This window comes from Akebia trifoliata, chromosome 8, assembly GCF_017979445.1.
Source record: "Akebia trifoliata isolate Shusen 1 chromosome 8, ASM1797944v1, whole genome shotgun sequence".
Classification (NCBI taxonomy): domain Eukaryota; kingdom Viridiplantae; phylum Streptophyta; class Magnoliopsida; order Ranunculales; family Lardizabalaceae; genus Akebia; species Akebia trifoliata.
Window position 1 is genome coordinate 22,873,538 of NC_141382.1, and position 20,023 is coordinate 22,893,560.

Below are 20,023 nucleotides of genomic sequence, written 5' to 3' on the forward strand. Positions count from 1 at the left end.
ACCCCCCCTGCCATTCCAATTCATAACGTAAATCACCCAAGAATTGGCATACATATTGGGGGTGGCATTAGAAAAGTTGATGCTGCAATACAAGTTCCCTTTATTTATTTATAGGTAATTATGAAAGCACCCCATGAATTAATAAGGGCAACTCACACCATAGCCAAATTGTTTTGTCTTATATAGGTTAAAAGTTTTGGAATGAACTATTTTTTGGTGAGAAAGATCTCTACGATGAAGAGATCATCCTCATAAAAAATCAGCCAATTCTGAATCCCATCAAAACAAGTCCAAGAATTATAAATTGACTATTTTTGTTTGTTTGTTGTAAATCAGTTTTGATTGGGTTAGAAGTTCCAGAATGAACTGATTTTGGGTGAGAATGATCTTCTCATCATAGAGATCATACTCACCAAAAATCAGCTCATTTTGAAATTTTTAACTCATATAAGACAAAAAAATTCGGCTATGGTGTTGATTGCCCTGGGTGCTTGTATAAGAGATCTGCTAATGTCACACCAACGTTTACTAATACCAGACCTATTCCAAAAAATTGCACACAAGTAGTGTGGCGTTAGTAAAATTTGATGTGGCAATAGTAACTCTCTTTAATAATTACCCTCATCAAGAAGAGTAGAAATTCATAAATACATACATGAAGAGTAGAAATTCATAAATACATACATGATCACCACAGAAATAAAGTTAAAAAAGTTCTTGCTGCCGGTCAGAGTATCCCCCAAGTCCGTTCCATAACTCAAACCAGTGTCTGTGAAAGAGAGAGAGAGGATGAAGAGCATTCCTGTGCTTGTGATTGGATGCGGAGGTGTTGGGAGACAGCTCCTTCAACACATTGTCAGTTGCAGATCTCTTCATGCCAAACAGGTAAATTAGGGTTCCCTAACTCAGATGCATGCGTGTACATACGTATAGCTTCATTCATATAAATTTAGGGTTTCCCCTACTCTTTAAAATTTTCACCATTTTCTGTTAAGTTACACCGCCAATAATTTCTTAAATACTTAATCATTTGTACGGATGCAGGGTTTGCTCTTGCGAATCGTGGGAATTTGCGACAGTAAATCATTGCTTATCGTCTCTGATTTGTTCACAATGAGCTTTAATGATGCTTTCTTGATGGAAATTTGCTGCGTGAAGTCGGTTGGTTCTTCTCTCTCCACGCTCAATGGCTTCGGTAAAATTTTGCTACTGCACTTAATTGTCCTAATAAGGAGTTCATTACGTTAGATTACATCACATTGAATGGACCACATTACATTACAGATTAACCAAAGGTGAAAGAAAGTGTGATAACTCAATTTTTTGGAGTTAAATAATAAAATTTAATAAGTTTGCAATTGAGTTTTAAAATTATTTTATTGAAAAAATCTCAGAATTTTTGTAGCTTGGAGGAGTGGAGGTGAAAATATATTCCTTGGGAAATTTAAGGGTCTTTCTTATACAGCTTCCAGCTTTTACTTCAGGCTTCTGTGTTGGGGGGAAGTTGAAGCCCAAAGTCTGGGAAGCTGCTTCCAAGAAAATCTTGTTTGTTATAAAAGCTGCAGAAGCTTGAAAAGCCCATTTGCTTCACATCTTTTATTTGCTGGATTCTGGAATAATGACTAGAATGTCTTTATACGTATAAAAATTGTAAATTGCAATATTTTTGACAAAAACTTTGACAACTGTTCATACAAATATATAAAATATATAATATAAACCTGTTATCAACATATTTTAGTTTATTACATGCCTTCAATCAACGATGAAATAAAAATACTACTATTAAAATAGTAATCAAATTAAAAACAAATATTAGAAGTAATAATCTTCAATGTATATGATAATGTCATATCAATAACAATAAAAAAAACGTCATCCTAAACTCTGTCATAATTTGCATATAATGCATCTGTTATTCCATTTTTTGTCCTCTCTATATTTACTCAAGCTCAACGATCTATCATTAGAGGGTTATGCTTGGACTCGTCACACACAACCTCTTCTTCTTCCACCATGTCTTCATCCTCAAAATGTTTGAACTCAGTATCGACAATTGCAAGTTTTCTTATGAAGTTGTGAAGTGTCATGCAAGTCAAAACAATGTCTTATTGCGCCTTTAGAACTCCAAAATCGCATTCAATAACGTTTTGGATTGATGAATGCATATAGTTGTACAGTTCTTTTTTTATCCTTAGACCTCTCTCTCATAAAATCTTGCAAGTGATATGTCGTACTATGGTAAGGTGCGAGGAATCTATCCATCAACGGATACCCAGGGTCGACTAAATAATATTTACCTAAAAAAATGATAATCAATTAACTTACTAATTTTTATCAAAAATGATATCTTTAATATTTACATAGTAACTTGTAAGAGGAAATGGAAATCTTAGCTCTGGCATATCCTCCACCTGATTAAGTCTCTTGTGCTTGAGAGTACAAAAGAAAAATGAATCGCTAATCTATCATTAGGGGACCAAAGTCCACTTTCATCTTCAAGAGCAACTTGAAGTCTAATCAGGCAAATCTGAAACATAAGGACTTCATGAGGGTCATCCTCTACTTTGCGAATATCCGTCGCAAGAGGTGAATTGTCACGAAGAGACACCAAGTCTTCCTCCAACTGTGCTGCTTTAGCTCCAAGCTTATCAACAAGATGCTTCAAAGCTCCACGAAGTCTCTTCAAATAATCCTCCATGAAAGAAACATTGAACCCTTATTTTTGCAATCTTGCATCAGAATAACTAATTGGGGGAGACAATCAGCCTCGTTAGGAAAGAATTCAATCTTGTCACCCAAAACAACAGTCCTCACAAAAAGCTCCCAAGATACTTTGACAACGGTAGTGCGATCAACTTGAGCCCGAATAGCCCAACCAAAAGATGGGTATTGGGTGTAAACATCAAGAAATCTGCGAAGAGCTTGATGATAGCCATGGTAAGGGTCACCACTAATCTCAATGAGGAATTTGGGTTCTCACAAGAGTAGAGACCTTCCTTCAGAAAACTTCGTCATACCTCAATGGAAATGTCATTATCACCCACTGTCTCCATGGAAGCAAACCAAGAATGAATAAAAAATAAAAGGGAGAAATAGGGAAGAATGAAGGGGAGGGGGAGTGACGAGCTCATAGAGATCATCTTCACAGAAAATCGGCCCAATTTGAAACTTTTAACTCATATAAGACAAATTTTAGCTCCCAACGTGGTCTACCTAATGTGGGCTGCTGAAGATGTTCCATATATATATATATATAGGGTCAGGTTCAAACGACAACCATTTCAACACACATATAGACAACGTGTTTTGTCTTATATGGGCAAAAATGTTTGGAATGGGCTGATTTTTTGTGAGGATGATCTCTGTGGTGAGGAGATCATCCTTGCCAAAAATCAGCTCATTATGAAACTTCTAGACCGTCCAATTTTTGTTGAAAAATTATAGACCGTCCAATTTTTGTAAATCAATTTTGATGGGGTTACAAGTTTTGGAATGGGATGATTTTTTGCCAGGATGATCCCCTCATCACAGAGATCATCCTCACAAAAAATCAGCCCATTCCAAACATTTTTGCCCATATAAGACAAACACGTTGTCTATATGTGTGTCGCAATGTGTGTTGCAGGAACCCGACCCATATATATATATATAAATAAATTTATATTGTTGGGAGTTGCGACGAAATCAGTACCACAATCATTTAACTTTCCCATGAGTGAAAACAATCTAGGGATACTGGGGGTGTTGTTTGTGCACTAAATTGTCAGCCATAGAAATAGTCCACGTGGACAAAGGTTGTGACATAATATTGAAAAACGCGAGCAAAACAAAAGTGCATGATCCTAAGCATTACAAAAACTCCTGTCATGTAGATGTGGTGGAAGACGAGGCAGGAAAAACATTGAAGATCTGGTCATGGTAGGCAACATGATCATGGTAGAAGTATCATAATATGTCAAGCAACCATGCGAATGGGGTACACCTTAAAAAATCTCCTGATAACTCCATCTAACTTGAGTGTCAGAGAGTTTCCTTTTTTGCTGGTGTATACCCATAGAGAAGGAGGTTGTCTGATCCTAGTGAGTTAGGTTAACTCAGAACGATTCAAACTTGAAGATTGAGTGTGGTAATCTTCTTTTCCACACACCCTGGAGTGCCAGATTTGGCAAGCCCTGAAAAATTGGATTTGTTGAATAGATATTTTGAATACTATAAAAGAGAGTAATCCTTTTTATATATAATAGCAAAGATGGTAATGAACCATTTGATGGGTTATCTTACTATATGTGTTGCATACTTATTGACAGGAGAACGCATGTGGAATATTGTATTTTGCTAAAATGAAGTCTCAATCGTGTAGGGTAGAAACCATAAACTACAAAAAATGCTTATCCTTATCTTGCAATTAAGGGTGTAAAAAATTGTAAGTGTTTTAATAGAGCCAGTGGAATGTCGGAATCCAATGCATTTCAGAAACAGCCACATCAACCTTTTAGAATAGTTCATGCTACACAACATTTCAGAAAAATACATGCTGCCAACCAAACAGTGCTTAGGAAGGCTAATAAACTCACAGAATCCTTTGTGTTTTACCATGTCACAAACAGAAATTGGGTTGGAAAGGTTGATCCAATATATGGATGGATGGAATCCCTTTGGCCCTGTCATTTGAGCTGCCACGTATGAAGGTGCTGTTCAAAACCTGTTGGGTCACCCCAGAATGCTGTGTCTCTACCTTTCTTCATTCTCTTAATCTTTTTTTTTTTTTTGGTATTTTAATGAGTTATACATTATGTTTCTTTGTGACTCAAATCTCACTTGTATTATATATGTAGTAGTACTTGTTGATGTTGATGAAAAATGGTGATATTGAAGACAAAATGTTTTCAGAGACGACTAATCAAACCAGTTCATCATGCCTATGTAATTTCTGTTTTTTTTTTTTTGCTTCGATGTAGGTGACTGCCAAACATTCACAAATTTGGAATCAACGAGAAAACTTATCGATATTGCAGTCCTTTTAGGCAAATCAACTGGTTTGTTTCATGTCCAAGTTGTGTTGCTTCTTATGCTTAGTATGAGGTCCTACTACTATCCAATGTCTAAAGCATCACCTAGTATGATAATTTGAACTTTGGGTTATGTTGTTCTAGTTCACGGGTAAACTTCAAATGTTTTTACTAAGGGAAGGCATTGGTCATGTTTTCCATTTTTAAATGATTCTCTCAAATCCTCTCTGCACCAGCTTTTCAATTTTTTTAAAATAATTTCTTTCCTACAGGTTTGGTAGTTGTTGATTGCTCTGCTAGTTCTGAGACCGTTGGGATTCTATGTCGGGTTGTTGATTTGGGTTGCTCCATTGTGCTGGCAAATAAAAAGCCCCTTACATCTGGAATGGTAACTAACTTTGCCAGGGTTTACTGAATTAAATTTGGGCAAAAATCAAAATTTTCTTCTTTCGCTGTTTTGTTTTGCTATTCTTGTAAGAAAATGCAATGTTCGTTTAATAACTTACTATACAAAAAACTTCCTTTCCTTGTTATTTTCTTCATCATTGTTGTTGTTCTAATGATACACTATTTGGGGTCTGTAACATAATTCATAATCTGCCAGCTCATTTTATCTAGAGCCACATTTTCTGTTAAAACTTAAAATGTGTTATTTCAAAACTTTTCTTATTTCTTACTAATCCGTTCACATCCTTTTTTCGTATTACTATTGCTTGGATTAGGGGTAGAGCTACATAGGGCTGAGTGGGGTCTATAGGCCTGACTGAACTTTGACAAAAAAAAAACAATACTGAAGTTCAGCTGTATAAGAAGAATCAAACTTTGTAGTGGTGGATTTTTCCACCTCCATATGGACCTCTACTCTATTCCACATCATACATATGGAAAAAAAAATACTAAAGTTCAGCTATATAAAAAAAATCAAACTTTATAGGGGCGGATTTTTCCTCCTCCATATGAACCTCTACACTATTCCACATCAGACATTAATTGCCGGCCTTTGCTCATTAAATATTAAAAAATAATAATTAAATAGTGCTATAGAGCATAGTCACCAAAGTAGCTGACTTTTTCAAAAAAATCGTGTTTAAATTGCGATTTTAAAGACTGACGATTTGATGTAGGACATCTACAATTCTAATTATTTTTCTAACTCTATTATGTTTTATTTTTATTTCTAGTTCTAGTAAGATTTCTATTTTATAATTATGTTAGGAGTACAATTCCTTATTAGTTTCTAATTTATTTTAAATTTATTTTTATTATTTAGACTATAATTAGAAGTGTTTAAAAGTGTCCAATTTGAGTTCTAATAGGATTAGAAAATTAGTATTATGTTATAGATATGTTAGGAATGTTAATTTTTAATATTTTATTAGGATTTTAAGTTGTTATGATGGAGTTATTTATATAGGGAGCTCCAAATCCGAATTCAATTTTTTTTTCTCTTTTAATTAATTTTTAGTTCTATGCTACATTTTTTTTCAAGCTATTGATTGTTTACCAATTGAATCTATTGATTTAGAGTATTGTATTGAACTCAATCTATCGAATTTATTGATTCACATGCTTTCGCTACGTTAAGTGGTATTAGAGCTCTTGCTACGATCCACATTCATGGTTGGTGAAGGAGGATTCATCATTGACACTAAATTAGAAGCTTAATTTGAGAAGTTTGAAGAAGGTGAACATCTCAGTTGTATAATTCGCAACTTATTGCTAGTACAACATGTTGATCCTTCAATTCAACATAGTCTTTTCCAGATTACATGCAAGGTTCAAGGTAAGTTGTGCCAATTAATTATAGATAGTGGAAGTTTGGAAAATATAATTTCAAGCCACATGTCGATGTACTCAAGCTACCCACTACACAACACCCTACACCTTATTTTATAGGTTGGATGGACGATGAATGCAAGAAGAATGTGACAAGTCAATACTCTCTTTCTTTTAGCATTGGGCAATATAAGGATGAGGTTATTTGTGACATCATCTTAATGAGAGTATGTCATATCCTCTTGCGAAGGCCTTGGCTTCATGATAATGATGTCACCTACTAAGACAAAGCCAACACCTATTCTTTTATGCATAATGATATCAAAGTGATTTTACACCCTTCCTATTCAAAGTCCAAGGCTACTCAACCAGTCAAGGAGAATAGAACATGCTTTATTTCTACCAACATCAATGAGTACTTAAAGGAAACAAGCCAAATATTCTTGATGGTAGTGCAATTTTCCAACTGAGACACTCTTACTCTAGTTTTTCATCAAGTGCAGCCCCTCTTTGATGAATTTTCTTGTGTTCTTTCGAATTTGCCAAATTCAGTGCATCCCATGAGGAATATACAACACCACATCGATTTGGTACCCAGTGCAAGTTTCTCAAATTTGCCAAATTATAGGATGAGTCTGAAAAAGCATGATACATTGAAGGAACAAGTGAAGAAGAATCATGAAACTTCTATTGACAACTACAAAATCGATGTCGATAAGCATAGAAGATTTAACAATTATGAAAAAAGAAATTTGGTCATGATTTATCTTAACAAAGACCGCTTTTCCGCTAGAAGTTACAACAAAACTAAGTTGAAGAAAATTGAATCCCTTCATATCTTGAAAATAAACGATGATGTTTATGTGAAGAATTTACCTGATGATATGCTATGGTCAATTAAATTCTCTAAACAAAGTCTGAAGTATGGATATATCACTGGAAGTGGATTAGAGCGAGAGATAAATGAAAAAAAAGAAAAAAAAAAGGCCTTCAAGAATAACTCGAGGACGAGTTTTTTTCAAAGAAAGGGGGCTTGGTGTAGGACATCTACAACTTTAAGTAGTTTTCTAATTCTATTAGGTTTAATTTTTATTTCTAGTTTTAGTAGGATTTCTATTTCATAATTATGTTAGGAGTACAATTTCTTGTTAATTTTTAATTTATTTTAAATTCGTTTTTATTATTTAGATTATAATTAGAAGTGCTTAGAAGTGTTCAATTTGAGTTCTAATAGGATTAGAAAGTTAGTATTATGTTATTGATAAGTTATGAATGTTAATTTTTAATATTTTAGTAGGATTTTAAGTTGTTATGATAGAGTTATCGATATAAGGAGCTCTAAATCTAAAAATTAATGAATAATCAATTCAATTATCTTTTCTCTTTTAATTAATTTTTAATTTTATGCTATATTTTCTTTCAAGCTATTGCTTGTTTATTAATTGAATCTATTGATTCAAATTGATTTAGAGTATTCCATTAAACACAACCTATCGAATCTATTGATTCACATAGTTCCACCATGTCACGATTAAATCACGATTTTTTGAAAAAGTCCCAAATTAAAAATAAAAAAATATGATTTTTTTTTACTGAGGAATATATTTTAAAAGGGTTTTTTCAAAGACTATTTATTCTTATAGTTTAAAATAGGATTTGATGATATAAATGATAACACCACTTGGTAGAAAACATACATTGTCTTAACACCATTTCAATTTTTCCCGATTTTTTTCGATCTTTTTCCCTTGCTGACTTGGTGACTATGCTATAGTGGAGGATTTTTTCGTCGCTATAGACCTTATATATTTTCAAAATAAGAATAATAATTATAAAATCTATAGAAGCGTAGCTATAAAATAAATATTTTAAAAGATAAATAGAATATGAACTATAGAAATTTGTATTAAACATCCATGTTTCTACTTGGTCCACCTCCATATTGGTGGTCTTTAAATGACTAATGATTCTTCATATTTTCAGGTTCAATTTGTCAAAATCTATGGTTTTGTCAAACCGTTGATGGTGAACTTTAGGAAAATCTAGAAGTCTTTATTAACGGATGCAACCGTCACTATTATCCATTGGTCAACCATTATTTATAGTGAACCCAACATTGGCATAGAAGGAAATTGAGATTATTGGTCAACCATTGTTAGTACTTATCCCCCACTATCAAAAAATCTTGGCTCTGCCCCGGGCCTAGATAGAGCCTTCAATGTACATCAAATTAGAGTGACCCATTTTCTATATTTCCTCATCCAATGTCCCATTTTCTATTGTCCACTTTTCATCAAGAACTTTTTAGCTCATACAATGCCTAATTTACTATCTGGCTTGCAGGAGGATTACGAGAAGTTGGTCTCTCGTCCACGCTGTATTCGACATGAATCAACTGTAAGTGTGCTTTCTTTTCTCTTGATGTGTTTGCTAATGTTTTTTACTCAAGCTTATAGAACTAGGAAGAAATGTGTTGGTTACAACTTACAATTACTTTTTGCAGCTCCATCAATGGATATGATGCAGGTGTCCAAATTTAAAGATCTTTGTTTGTTAATTTTGTACTTTCATGCAATCTTTTATCGCATGCATGATTTAGGTGTCGATCTCATAAGAAACTAATATATTACACATTACTACCAACTTTAAAATATTTGTAGATTCTTTGATAAAAAACAAAAAATAAAAAGTGGTTCCCAGCTTTCTAACAAAATCTTATTATCTATTCTTATGCATATTGATCTGTTATGTGTACTGATGAAAATTGTGGGAAATATATACCAAAGACCAAGACATGAAAGTGCTAGCTAGCTTAGTTGGTAAAGTCAATGGTCGATAATATTGGAAATAATCTAGTTATTTTAGTCCTAATTGTCTAGTTATTTTTATATTTCTTATTGTATGTTTTTTTTTGTCTTTTTGACTCTTTTGTTATTTTAAATTCCTGCCAACCTCTTAGATTGAGATTTGACGATTTTTCTTCTATTATTCTTCTTGGTGTTAGAGTCATAGAGACCTATCGACAGCTCTCCTTGGGGTTATTTCTCTTTGATTTTGGCCCCTTGAAGCATCCTTACCCTACGCTCTTCTCCTCCAACTTTTTTGTTTGATCTTGGAACTCTGCAAACCTAGCAGTAGAATCGTCCCCTTTGGGGATTTCTTTTTTTATTTTTGGCCTGAGTTGTCCCAATCGCTGCATTGGAGGTTGTGTTCTATGCTGCCAGTTTGTTTTTGAGTTGGACCCCTTACGATAAGTTTTTCTTTTTGCTGCTGGCTTGCGATAGGAGTCTTTGCTGTTGGGCGATAAGTTTTTTTTTTGGTTCCATGTTTAAGGTTGTGTGAAAGTGCCGTGGGTCTTGCGATAGTGCTGTGTGGCTGCTTTAGGGCTGTTAGCCTCTTGATTAGGGCAGTGTGAGATTGTTGTGTGCTGTGCGACAGGGGTGTGTGTCTTGTGATGGTGCTGTAGGTGTTTTGTGTTGCTATTTTGCGAGTGCAACTTCCTTGTGATAGGGCTTAGGGCTGGTTGGTGTGGCTGCCCCCCCTTTTCTGTTTGCTTTTTTTTTTTTGTTGTTTTCTGGTTCATCTAGGTTGCGATTTGGACTAGCAGCACTGTTGTGAGTTGCTGTGCTACTGCGATTGGACTGCAAGGGTGTTGCAATTTTTTTTGTGCATTATTGCTACTCCACAATAAGGTTTGGTGGGTTGTGTGATAGAATTTCACCTCCCCTTTGTTACTATTTTGAGGCTATCCTTTGCTCTTTGGTGATTGTGAGACCTCCCTTCAAAGCAAAGCAATGACTTCGGAATAAGGAATTACAACTTCCGTCACAATTTTTGGGTATAATTCTTCAATCCAACGTATTATCACTGTTCTTCTCGATGGTCGGAACTTTCAGTCATGGTCTCGATTTGTACGACTTTATCTCGGTAGTAGAGGGCAATTTGGATGGTTTTGTAACATCGTTACTAAGCCACCTCTTATTGATTCCAAATTTGAATCATGGGAGATCGACAAATGCACTATTCTTGGGTGGCAATTTAACTTTATGGAGCAGTGCATCTATACCATGTTCATGTACCATGAGACTGTCTCCTCCTTGTGGTTAGCACTTACTCAGATATATACACATGTCAGGAATGACTCGAGGGACTCAGAGTATAGTTGATTACTTTAGATATCTTCAGTCACGTTGGAAGGAACTTTCTCATTATGAGTCTACGACTGATTTGTTTTCAGAAGCAGCCGATTATGCGGTTAAGAGAATTTTTCGATATCAGACCTACCAGTTTCTTATGGGTCTCTATCCTGAGTTTGAGGCACTTTAGACACAAATCCTCAACACCACTCCTTTACCTTCTTTTTGAGATATTTACGATCATTGATAGTGATAAGCATCGTCATAGTATTGTTCCTTCTCAGACTCAAGGCCCTGACATTCTTCCTGCTTTAGTTATAGATTAGATGGCTTTAGCTGCTAACTCGAGTTTCTCCGACTCATACCCTGAGAACCGGGAGTCGTGGTCGTGACAACTGTACTTGTAGTAAAAGGAGTAGCCTTACTTGTAGTCATTGTGGGAAGACTGGCCATGAGAAGGTCTATTGCTTTCAGTTCTATTCTCATTTAATACCACGACTTCTTTCTACTCCATCTTTGGGTCAGTCTGCTCCTCGTGTTGCTATAGTGGAGTCATCATCCATTCCTCTCACTGATTCTCCTTCTTCACTTGGCATGATTGACTTACAACAGTTACAAACTCATATTGCCACGATTGTCCGAGATCAGATTCATGTTCATACTCACTCCTCTTCGACTGTGGTATCAGTTATCACGCCTCTAGGTACATCTATTGCTTTTCATGTCACTCAGTCTGATTCTGTTCCTCTGACATGGGTTATTGATTATGGTGCCTCTGATCACATGACCAGTGAGTCTAGTCATTTTATTTCTACTTTTTCTACTACTCATAGGAAGGTTCGCCTTGCTGATGGATCTTACACTTATCCATAATAAGGGTATCATCCCCGTATCCTCTAGTATTTCACTAGATTTTATGCTTGATGTCTCTCACTTATCTTTTAATCTTTTGTCTGTGAGTAGTATTACTAAATCTTTAAACTGCTCAGTTACCATTTTTCCTATTTACTGTATTTTTCAGGACTTAACTTCGAGGAAGATTTTTGGCAAGTGATATGAGAGGGGCTGTACTTGTTTGGATCTCAGCCTACTGTTATTCTGGTCTTTGTGTTTCCCTCATCTGGAAGTCACTTTTTCATCTTAGAATCTAGATTTATGGCATGCTCGCTTAGGACATGCCAATTTTCAGCACTTATGTTATTTATTTCCTACTTTAAAAATTGCTTGTAGTGGATATAAATTTCAGTGTTCTGTGTGAACTTTTTAAACACACGTACTTTTTGTATTCCTCGTATGCATCAATTTAATGCAACATTTGATTTAATTCATTCTGATGTGTGCGATTAAGAGCTCTGTCTTGAACAAAGCATGTGCATCCAAAGACTCGAGGTGTAATGAAGAAAAGTATGTTATCAAGTTGAAGGACATGACGAGGCACTTGTCCCTCTGAGGTGCGACTTAGGACGCGGTTAATAAGTAAAGTCGTAGTGATGATTGTCATATTCTAAAATTTCTTAGGAATATGCATTCCTCGGAAAAGACACCGAACAATGTTCATAAAATGACGATTCTTACATTCTGTCATTCTATTCTGCTTAGGAGTATAAGGACAAGTCAACTGGTAAAGCATACCATTCTCATGAAGATAAGAGCGAATCCCATCATATATATATTCTCTCCTATTATCAAACCAAAGAGATTTAACAGTGATATTATACTGAGTTTGAATCATTTTAAGGAAATTGACAAAAATAGGTAGCACCTTAGAACGAAAATGAATCAGATAGATCCAAGTACAGTGTGAATAGTTATCAATAAATGTAACATAATATTTTTGACCATTAAAAGCAATAACAGGGAAAGGCCCCCACAGTCAGAATGAATTAAATCAAATATTGCATTAAATCGATGCATACGAAGAATATGAGAAGTGCGTGTGTGTTTAGAAAGTTCACACATAGAGCACTGAAATTTATGTTTACTATAAGCATTTTTTAAATAAGAAATAAAGAACATAAATGTTGAAAATTAGTATGTCTAAGCGAGCATGCCATAAATCTAGATTTTGAGATGAAAAAGTGTGATTCCTATAGGAGGGAAACACAGAAGTTGGAACAATAGTAGACTGAGATTCAAACAAGTACAACCCATCCCTCTCATATTCCTTGTAAAAAAATCCTCCTCTTTGTCAGAAGGGTATTGGTGTTATGATCCAGTTTCTGACCGTGTCATACACTCTTTTGATGTTACTTTCTTTAAAAATATCTCATACTTTAGTATCACATCTACTTTGTAGGATCTATCTCCTATAGTATTGCCTTCTCCAATTTTTTCTCCATCTTCGCTGAAGCTTAAGGTCTACATTCGTCGCCATCACTCTCACCCTCCTCCACTTTTGCCAACCTTCTTCTTGGATTCAGTTATATCCTTTCCTACCCATACATATATACCAATCCTTATCACTTTTATTTCTAACTTTCACTTACCTATTGCCCTTCGCAAAGGTAAGCGGGGGTGTGTGATTGATTATCCTATTGCCCAGTTTGTTTTTTATCAGGATTTTTCTTTTTATCAGGCTTACTTTGTAGTCATTGATTCTATTCACATTCCTCTATCTGTATCAAAGGCTTTGTGAGACCTTTAATGGAGTAGAGTTATTACTGTTAAGATGGATGCTTTGTAGAAAAATAATACCTGGGAGTTTGTTACACTTCCATTTAGGGAGAGGACCGTTGGTTGTAAATGGGTCTTCACTGTTAAATATCTCGTCGATGAGATTGTTGATCAGTATAAGGTACGCCTCGTTGCTAAGGGGTTTACATAGACTCCTGGAAAAGATTTTAGTGCCACGTTCGATCTAGTTGCTAAATTTTCCACAGTTCGACTTCTTATTTCTTTAGTTGCATATCACTCTTGGCCACTTTACCAACTCAATGTGAAGAAGGCCTTTCTGAATGGTGATTTGATTAAGGTTATTTATATGGACCCTTTCCTGGGTTTCGTCTTCAAGGAGAGTATTCTAGGAAGGTATGCTGCTTTCTTAAATCTCTATATGGTCTGAAACAATCCCCGCGAGCCTGGTTTCAACATTTTTCTGAGGTTAATTTATCTATGGAGTTTTTTAGATGACACTCAGATCATATATGCTTTGTTCGTCGAGGAGTGAATGGTTGTTATATCATTGTCTTGGTTTATGTGGATGACGTTATTGTGATTGGTGATGATGTACGGTGGATTGACAGAGTTAAGATGCTCTTGGGTTGTGTTTTTAAGGTAAAAGACTTGGGTCTACTCAAATACTTCTTGGGGATAAAAGTGTCCCGTTCTCGCCGTGATATTTTTTTATCTCAGCGTAAATACACATTAGATTTTTTTTAGTATTCTGGGATGTTTGGTTGTCGTTCTGCTTCCTCCCCTATGTATCAAAATCATTGTCTTTATGCTGACTGTAGTGATCCTTTATCGGATCCTCTTCTTATTAGAGACTTCTAGGTCGTTTGATTTATCTAATTAATACTAAACCAGATTTTTCCTTTGCAGTTAGTGTGGTCAGTCACTTCATGCATATTCCGTGTACTTCTCATCTTGATCCTGTTTATCGTATTCTTCGCTACTTGAATTTGCATCCTGGTCTTGAGCTTTTCTATTACTCCACTGTTAAGCCGCATTTGTCTTGTTTTACAGATGTTGATCATGTTAGTTCTCTTATAGATATGAGAGATGTACATCTGGTTTCTGTACCTTTTATGGTGATAACTTTATCTTGTGGAAAAGTAAGAAGCAAAATGTGGTTTCTCGTTCTTCTGCTAAAGTTGAATATCGTGCTATGGACCTTGACACATGTGAGTTAATTTGTTTTCGATCTTTGCTAACGGAGTTGGGATTTTATATTTTCGGCTCTTCTACTTTGCTCAGTGACAACAAGTCTACTATCATGCTTGCTTCTAACTTAGTTCTTCACGAAAGAACTAAGCATATTGAGGTTGATGTTCATTTTTTCCTAGAAAAAGTTTGATCTGGTGATCTTCAGACAGTCTTTGTACCTTCTTCAGATCAGTTTGCCGACATGTTTACTAAGTTTGTTGGTCCTTCTATCACTAATTCTCACATTGTCAAGCTGGGTTTAGTTGATATATTTGCCCCAGCTTGAGGGGGAGTATTGGAAATAATCTAGTTATTTTACTCCTAATTGTTTAGTTATTTTTATATTTCTTATTGTAAGGTTTTTTCTTGGTCTTTTTGACTCTTTTATTATTATAAATTCCTACTAAGCTCTCAGATTAAGACTTGACGATTTCTCATCCATTATTCTTCTGATACTACCATAGACTCATCATTTCCATCATTTAGCTTCTAATATCATTAAAAACAGGCATAATAATAAAAAATAAAAAAAATAGAAAAAAACTGAGATAGTAAGTGACAAACTGAGACATAGGCAAATCTGAAATAACCACAATATGTTACTCTAGTTATCTTTGAAACCGAGACACCTTGGTTGAGAGATATGAGAAAGGCCTAAACGAATCTTTGAACCATGGACAAAATCATGGCCTGATTATTTTCACTTCTTTGTATATGGATAATTTGATATGGTATCTATGTTGCTCTGCATTAGCCAGTAAGATCTTTGCACATGCTTCTCCTTTGTCAGATTGGTATTGAGCGCCGCATGGATTCAATGTTATTCCTATCATAAGGGGCTATCCTTATCATGGTTTAAAATCTTGTTCCATTTTGATGTTTCGATTTTCTCAAAAATCGAGATGATTCCGTAACATTGATGAAACATTATGAAATATTCATATTATATAGACTTAAAAGTAATCTTTTAGAAGAGACCAAGGTCAAGGGACAAGTCATCAGGGACATCTGAATTTTTAACCAAATATGGAGGGGCTTCTCTAAATCACCACTTTTAGAGTGATTCTTCGAGAGAAGACTGAGGTCGGGCATATGAACTGTTTCTAAAATAAAAACAGGGGTTTCTCATATATTTGAGAGAGACGAGAAGAGACGACGAGAGGAACAGGAAGGACTTACCTTGAATCTCTGGCACAAATCGGGCGATTCTGACTGTCCATATAGTACATTCTCTCTCCCTCCCTGGAGATCTCTCAGAAATTGAAATCCGAAGTTGAAACTTACGAAAGATTGTATTCCATAAGTGTTTCGTCTCGGAATGTTAGAAAACCAAAACAAATGTTAGGATAATCCTTTTAGAAAACCGAAATGAAATGTTTCTGCTGAAACATTCTGAATTGAATCACAATTTTGAACCTTGATCCTTGTTACCTTTTATAGGAGTTTGATTAACAAACCCGACTTCTTAATATTAGCTTTAGTCGATCAGTTGCATTTTGAAGGGTAAGAATATGATACTACTTTTAGCATCAATTGAATTCCCTTGCTTTCCTATCTTCAGATATGTTTTGCATTTTGAAGGGTAAGAATATGATAATACTTTTAGCATCAATTCAATTCCCTTGCTTTCCTATCTTCAGATATGTTTTCTTTTACGTCATCTGTTGTGTAAATTTAAAGGCAGTTAGATGTCTAAAATGGGGGGAGGTTCTGTTGTTTGCGTACTTATATGTTTTGTTTGCGAGAATGGAAAATGATTGATTTTTTTTTTTTCCTTTTAGTTTTTGTCAGTATGTTAATCTTTCATAATCACATGCTCCTCAAATACCACAATATATTTTCTTAATGTTCTCTTCAATCTTTCAAATTTATCTAAAACTAAAGAATATTTCCTACTCCAGTTAAATTTCTCTTTGTAGGTTGGTGCTGGCCTTCCTGTGATTACTTCCTTAAACCGCATGCTTGCATCTGGAGACCCCATTCATCGTATCGTTGGGAGTTTGAGTGGTACCCCATTGTTTTTGGGAATCTATTTAATGATTTTATCAGTAGATTCGTCTCTATCTTGTGTTCTGATACAAGCCATCATCAATAATTGTTCTAATGATTGTCTTCCATTCATATCTATAATAGGAACATTAGGATATGTAATGAGTGAAGTAGAAGATGGAAATCCGTTCAGCCAAGTTGTTAAAGCAGCTAAATGTCATGGATACACTGAACCAGGTGATTAAAATAATAGTTTTGTAGTAGATCCATTGCATACTTCGCCATTGAAATTCAAGTCCTACCAGTAAGCTTTTGGGCATTCTTACAATCTTATGCTTATATGATTAAAAATATCAGGTGATTAAAAATATCACATCTTCTGTTAATTTTTTAACTTTTATTTCAGGAGTCAAAAGGGTTTTTATTTCCTTGATGAACCTAACATGACTCCAATTTCCAAGATGTTGTACATCAGCATTACAGAATCAGAATTTCCCTCGTTGCACTTACCTAATATAGCCACCCGTGATCTAAACTAACCTGAATTTCCTGCATTCATGTTGAATGTTGTGATCTAAACTAGCTCCACCCAAAATTGATGTTTGAATGTTGGGACTTCCACCACCCAATGCACGATGCACACAAGGTTATTTGAAAGGTACACATTTTTTACACAGTTCTGTAGGGCCCACATGGGGATGAGATGAAGCCCTATTTTTGGTGAGGATGATATCCTCACCAAAATGCAGGCAATTCTTAAATTCAACCCCTACCAACTATTGGCTCAAAGTTTTGTTGAAATGGATGGTCCAAAAAGCTTTCAATTTCTAATTCACTTTTGGTAGAGTTAGAAGTTTCATGTGCACCAAAAATCGGCCCACGTTCCTCTCCATATAGTTCCCACATACTCGTGTAAAAAAAAATCATGTATCAATAACCCACCCCTATATGTATTTCTTCTAAATATATCTACAAAACTTCTGTTAAATACTTCCAATCAATTGCTGTGTCTTACTGCTCACAGATCCACGGGACGACCTTAGTGGGATGGATGTCGCAAGAAAGGTTTGGATATTGTTAACTTATATGTGTTCTGAAATTTTTTTGAAGGCCTTCATCTGTTAGTTTTCATGCTTTGAACTATGAGTGGGTTACAAGTAATTTAGGGCATCTTTAGGGTAGTCCATTGGCAGGGCTTTCAATGCCATAAAGGCACACATGATGCACGGGTAGGACGTTGGTGCCCACCGTGTGATGGCTCCCAAATTTACACCCATTATTTGATTCTGATGTGTCGGTCACATGGTGGTTCCTAAGCGCACTTCCACTTTAACCATCCATGTGTAGTTCTATATGTAACATCCACCTCAAATATACTCATCCTTGTGGATTATAGAACCAACCCCACCCCCCACCCCACAGTAAAAAAAAAAAAAGCAGAAAAGAAAAGAAAAGAAAATTTGGAAGGGATGTTGCACTGTGAGAGGTCTTTCCCATGTTTATAGTTGGTATTGGTGGATTTTGAAACAGGCTTTGATCCTTGTCCGGCTTCTTGGGTGGCGAATTAATCTAGATGACATTAAGGTTAGTACTGAAGTGCATCTATTTTTTAATTTTTCTATTTTGTCTCATAAGTAACATGATATTATTTATTTTCCTTATGATTGCTGTGTAGCTGCTTGCATCAATTGACCATTCATGCATTGACAATTTATAGTTCATATGTCCTTTTATTTTACTTATAATTTTTTGTTTTGAAAACAACCAAATTTTCATTGTCATTTATTTTCTGAATTTGCAGGTTGAGAGCTTGTATCCTGATGAAATGGGACCTAATACAATGTCTGTAGAAGAATTCTTGTCTAGTGGGCTTGCATTGTTGGACAAAGATATTGAAGAGAGAGTGAAAGTGGCTTCTTCAAATGGAAATGTTCTTCGTTATGTTTGTATGATTGAGGGATCAAGGTACTTCTAAAGTTGTTTTTGAGTGGATAAAAGATTGACTTGAGGCGAAATATCACGGTCTATAAGTGTGTAGTTCTTGGATCAATCTGAAAAATTATGATTCATTCCTTTTATACTCAAAATCCCTAGTATCAGCTGATCCCTTGTCTTTTGGTTTAGCGTCTTAATTATTGACTCAACTTGGAGGACAAGTAAGTCATATCCATGGTATAGAATCTGTTCTTTTACAAGGTGTTTGAGGCTTATGCATAAGTCATTTTGGAGTGGGCTTCCCATACCACCCAGCCCCTTAGTTAAAAAACCCGTAGAAGTTAGTGATGCATGCTACACATCCACTGAGGCATTGCTAAAGGCGGATGCCTTGTTCCTTCAACACCTTTTAATGCCTCATGTCCAAGATGTACACTCACATGCATATGCTGGCGGTGGCAATGCTAGGTTTTGCATGAGAAATAAACTATATTACCTAAACTCCGTAGGAACGTGGGAACTTAATAGATAAGAGCTTAGAATTAGTGGATGCAATGAAAAGAAGGAAAATGAATAAAGTTTGTTTACAAGAGACAAATAGGAAAGGTTATGAAATTGCTGACTACTAACTCTAGTACTTAAGGATAGTTTTGGAAATAAAAATGTTGTGTGTATAATAAGGTAGAGATTTAAAGAAAAAATATAGGCTGGCTATAAAACCAGTACCATAGGAGGAGATACGTAACACAATTAATGCTTTTGCACTGAAAGGGTGCATGTAGGTCTTGGATTTTGAGAAATAAATGAAATAGCAAATGCTATCCTTAAATTTGCACCGACTTATGGTCTTGTGAAACCCAACTGGAGATGGGCGTTCATTTATATGGCAAGCTTGCTGGAGGTAGATTGGGAAGGATTCTTAGTGGATATTAGACAGAGTTTAGTTCGTCCGGCATCGATTACATTATTAGCTTGGGAAGCCTCTACTCAAATCTTAATGTTAGGGAGCAAATCTTCTAAAGATAGACACTAGGAGATTGATATTGGTGGGAAACTCAATCTTCAATTTACGCCCGTGGTTTGCGGACTACAATAGCTTAAAACCAGTTTGGCAAGAAGGAGGTTCTTGGGTTCGAATCAGCGGCTTGTCTTTCTATTTATGGTGAAACTTTGCATTTAGAAGAATAGTAGTTCAGTTGGGAGGTCTCGTGGAGGTAGATGTGAACTCTGCTCATTGCTCCAAGTTAGATAGCGTGAGATTGAAAGTTAGTAGCTCTCCATGGAGGATGCTTCGTGGCCTCTATCTCTGGG

General features: G+C 35.5%; 1 protein-coding gene across 2 annotated transcripts in view; it reads left to right on the forward strand.

Annotated features, from left to right (window-relative positions):
- The first annotated feature begins 669 nt into the window (after nucleotides 1–669).
- Nucleotides 670–20,023, forward strand: part of LOC147396393 (Glyceraldehyde-3-phosphate dehydrogenase-like family protein) — a 49,428-nt gene continuing 30,074 nt past the window's right edge. Inside the window, exons 1-10 of one of the 2 annotated variants that reach the window (XM_086450446.1) lie at nucleotides 671–885; nucleotides 1,045–1,195; nucleotides 4,962–5,039; nucleotides 5,285–5,400; nucleotides 9,132–9,185; nucleotides 16,708–16,795; nucleotides 16,922–17,014; nucleotides 17,802–17,842; nucleotides 18,308–18,361; nucleotides 18,579–18,742. In XM_086450446.1, the coding sequence (XP_086306572.1) occupies nucleotides 790–885; nucleotides 1,045–1,195; nucleotides 4,962–5,039; nucleotides 5,285–5,400; nucleotides 9,132–9,185; nucleotides 16,708–16,795; nucleotides 16,922–17,014; nucleotides 17,802–17,842; nucleotides 18,308–18,361; nucleotides 18,579–18,742 (935 nt within the window). In that variant the 5' untranslated portion in view covers nucleotides 671–789. Of the gene's footprint in view, nucleotides 886–1,044; nucleotides 1,196–4,961; nucleotides 5,040–5,284; nucleotides 5,401–9,131; nucleotides 9,186–16,707; nucleotides 16,796–16,921; nucleotides 17,015–17,801; nucleotides 17,843–18,307; nucleotides 18,362–18,578; nucleotides 18,743–20,023 lie in introns of both variants that reach the window. The other variant, XM_086450448.1, reaches the window with a different exon arrangement.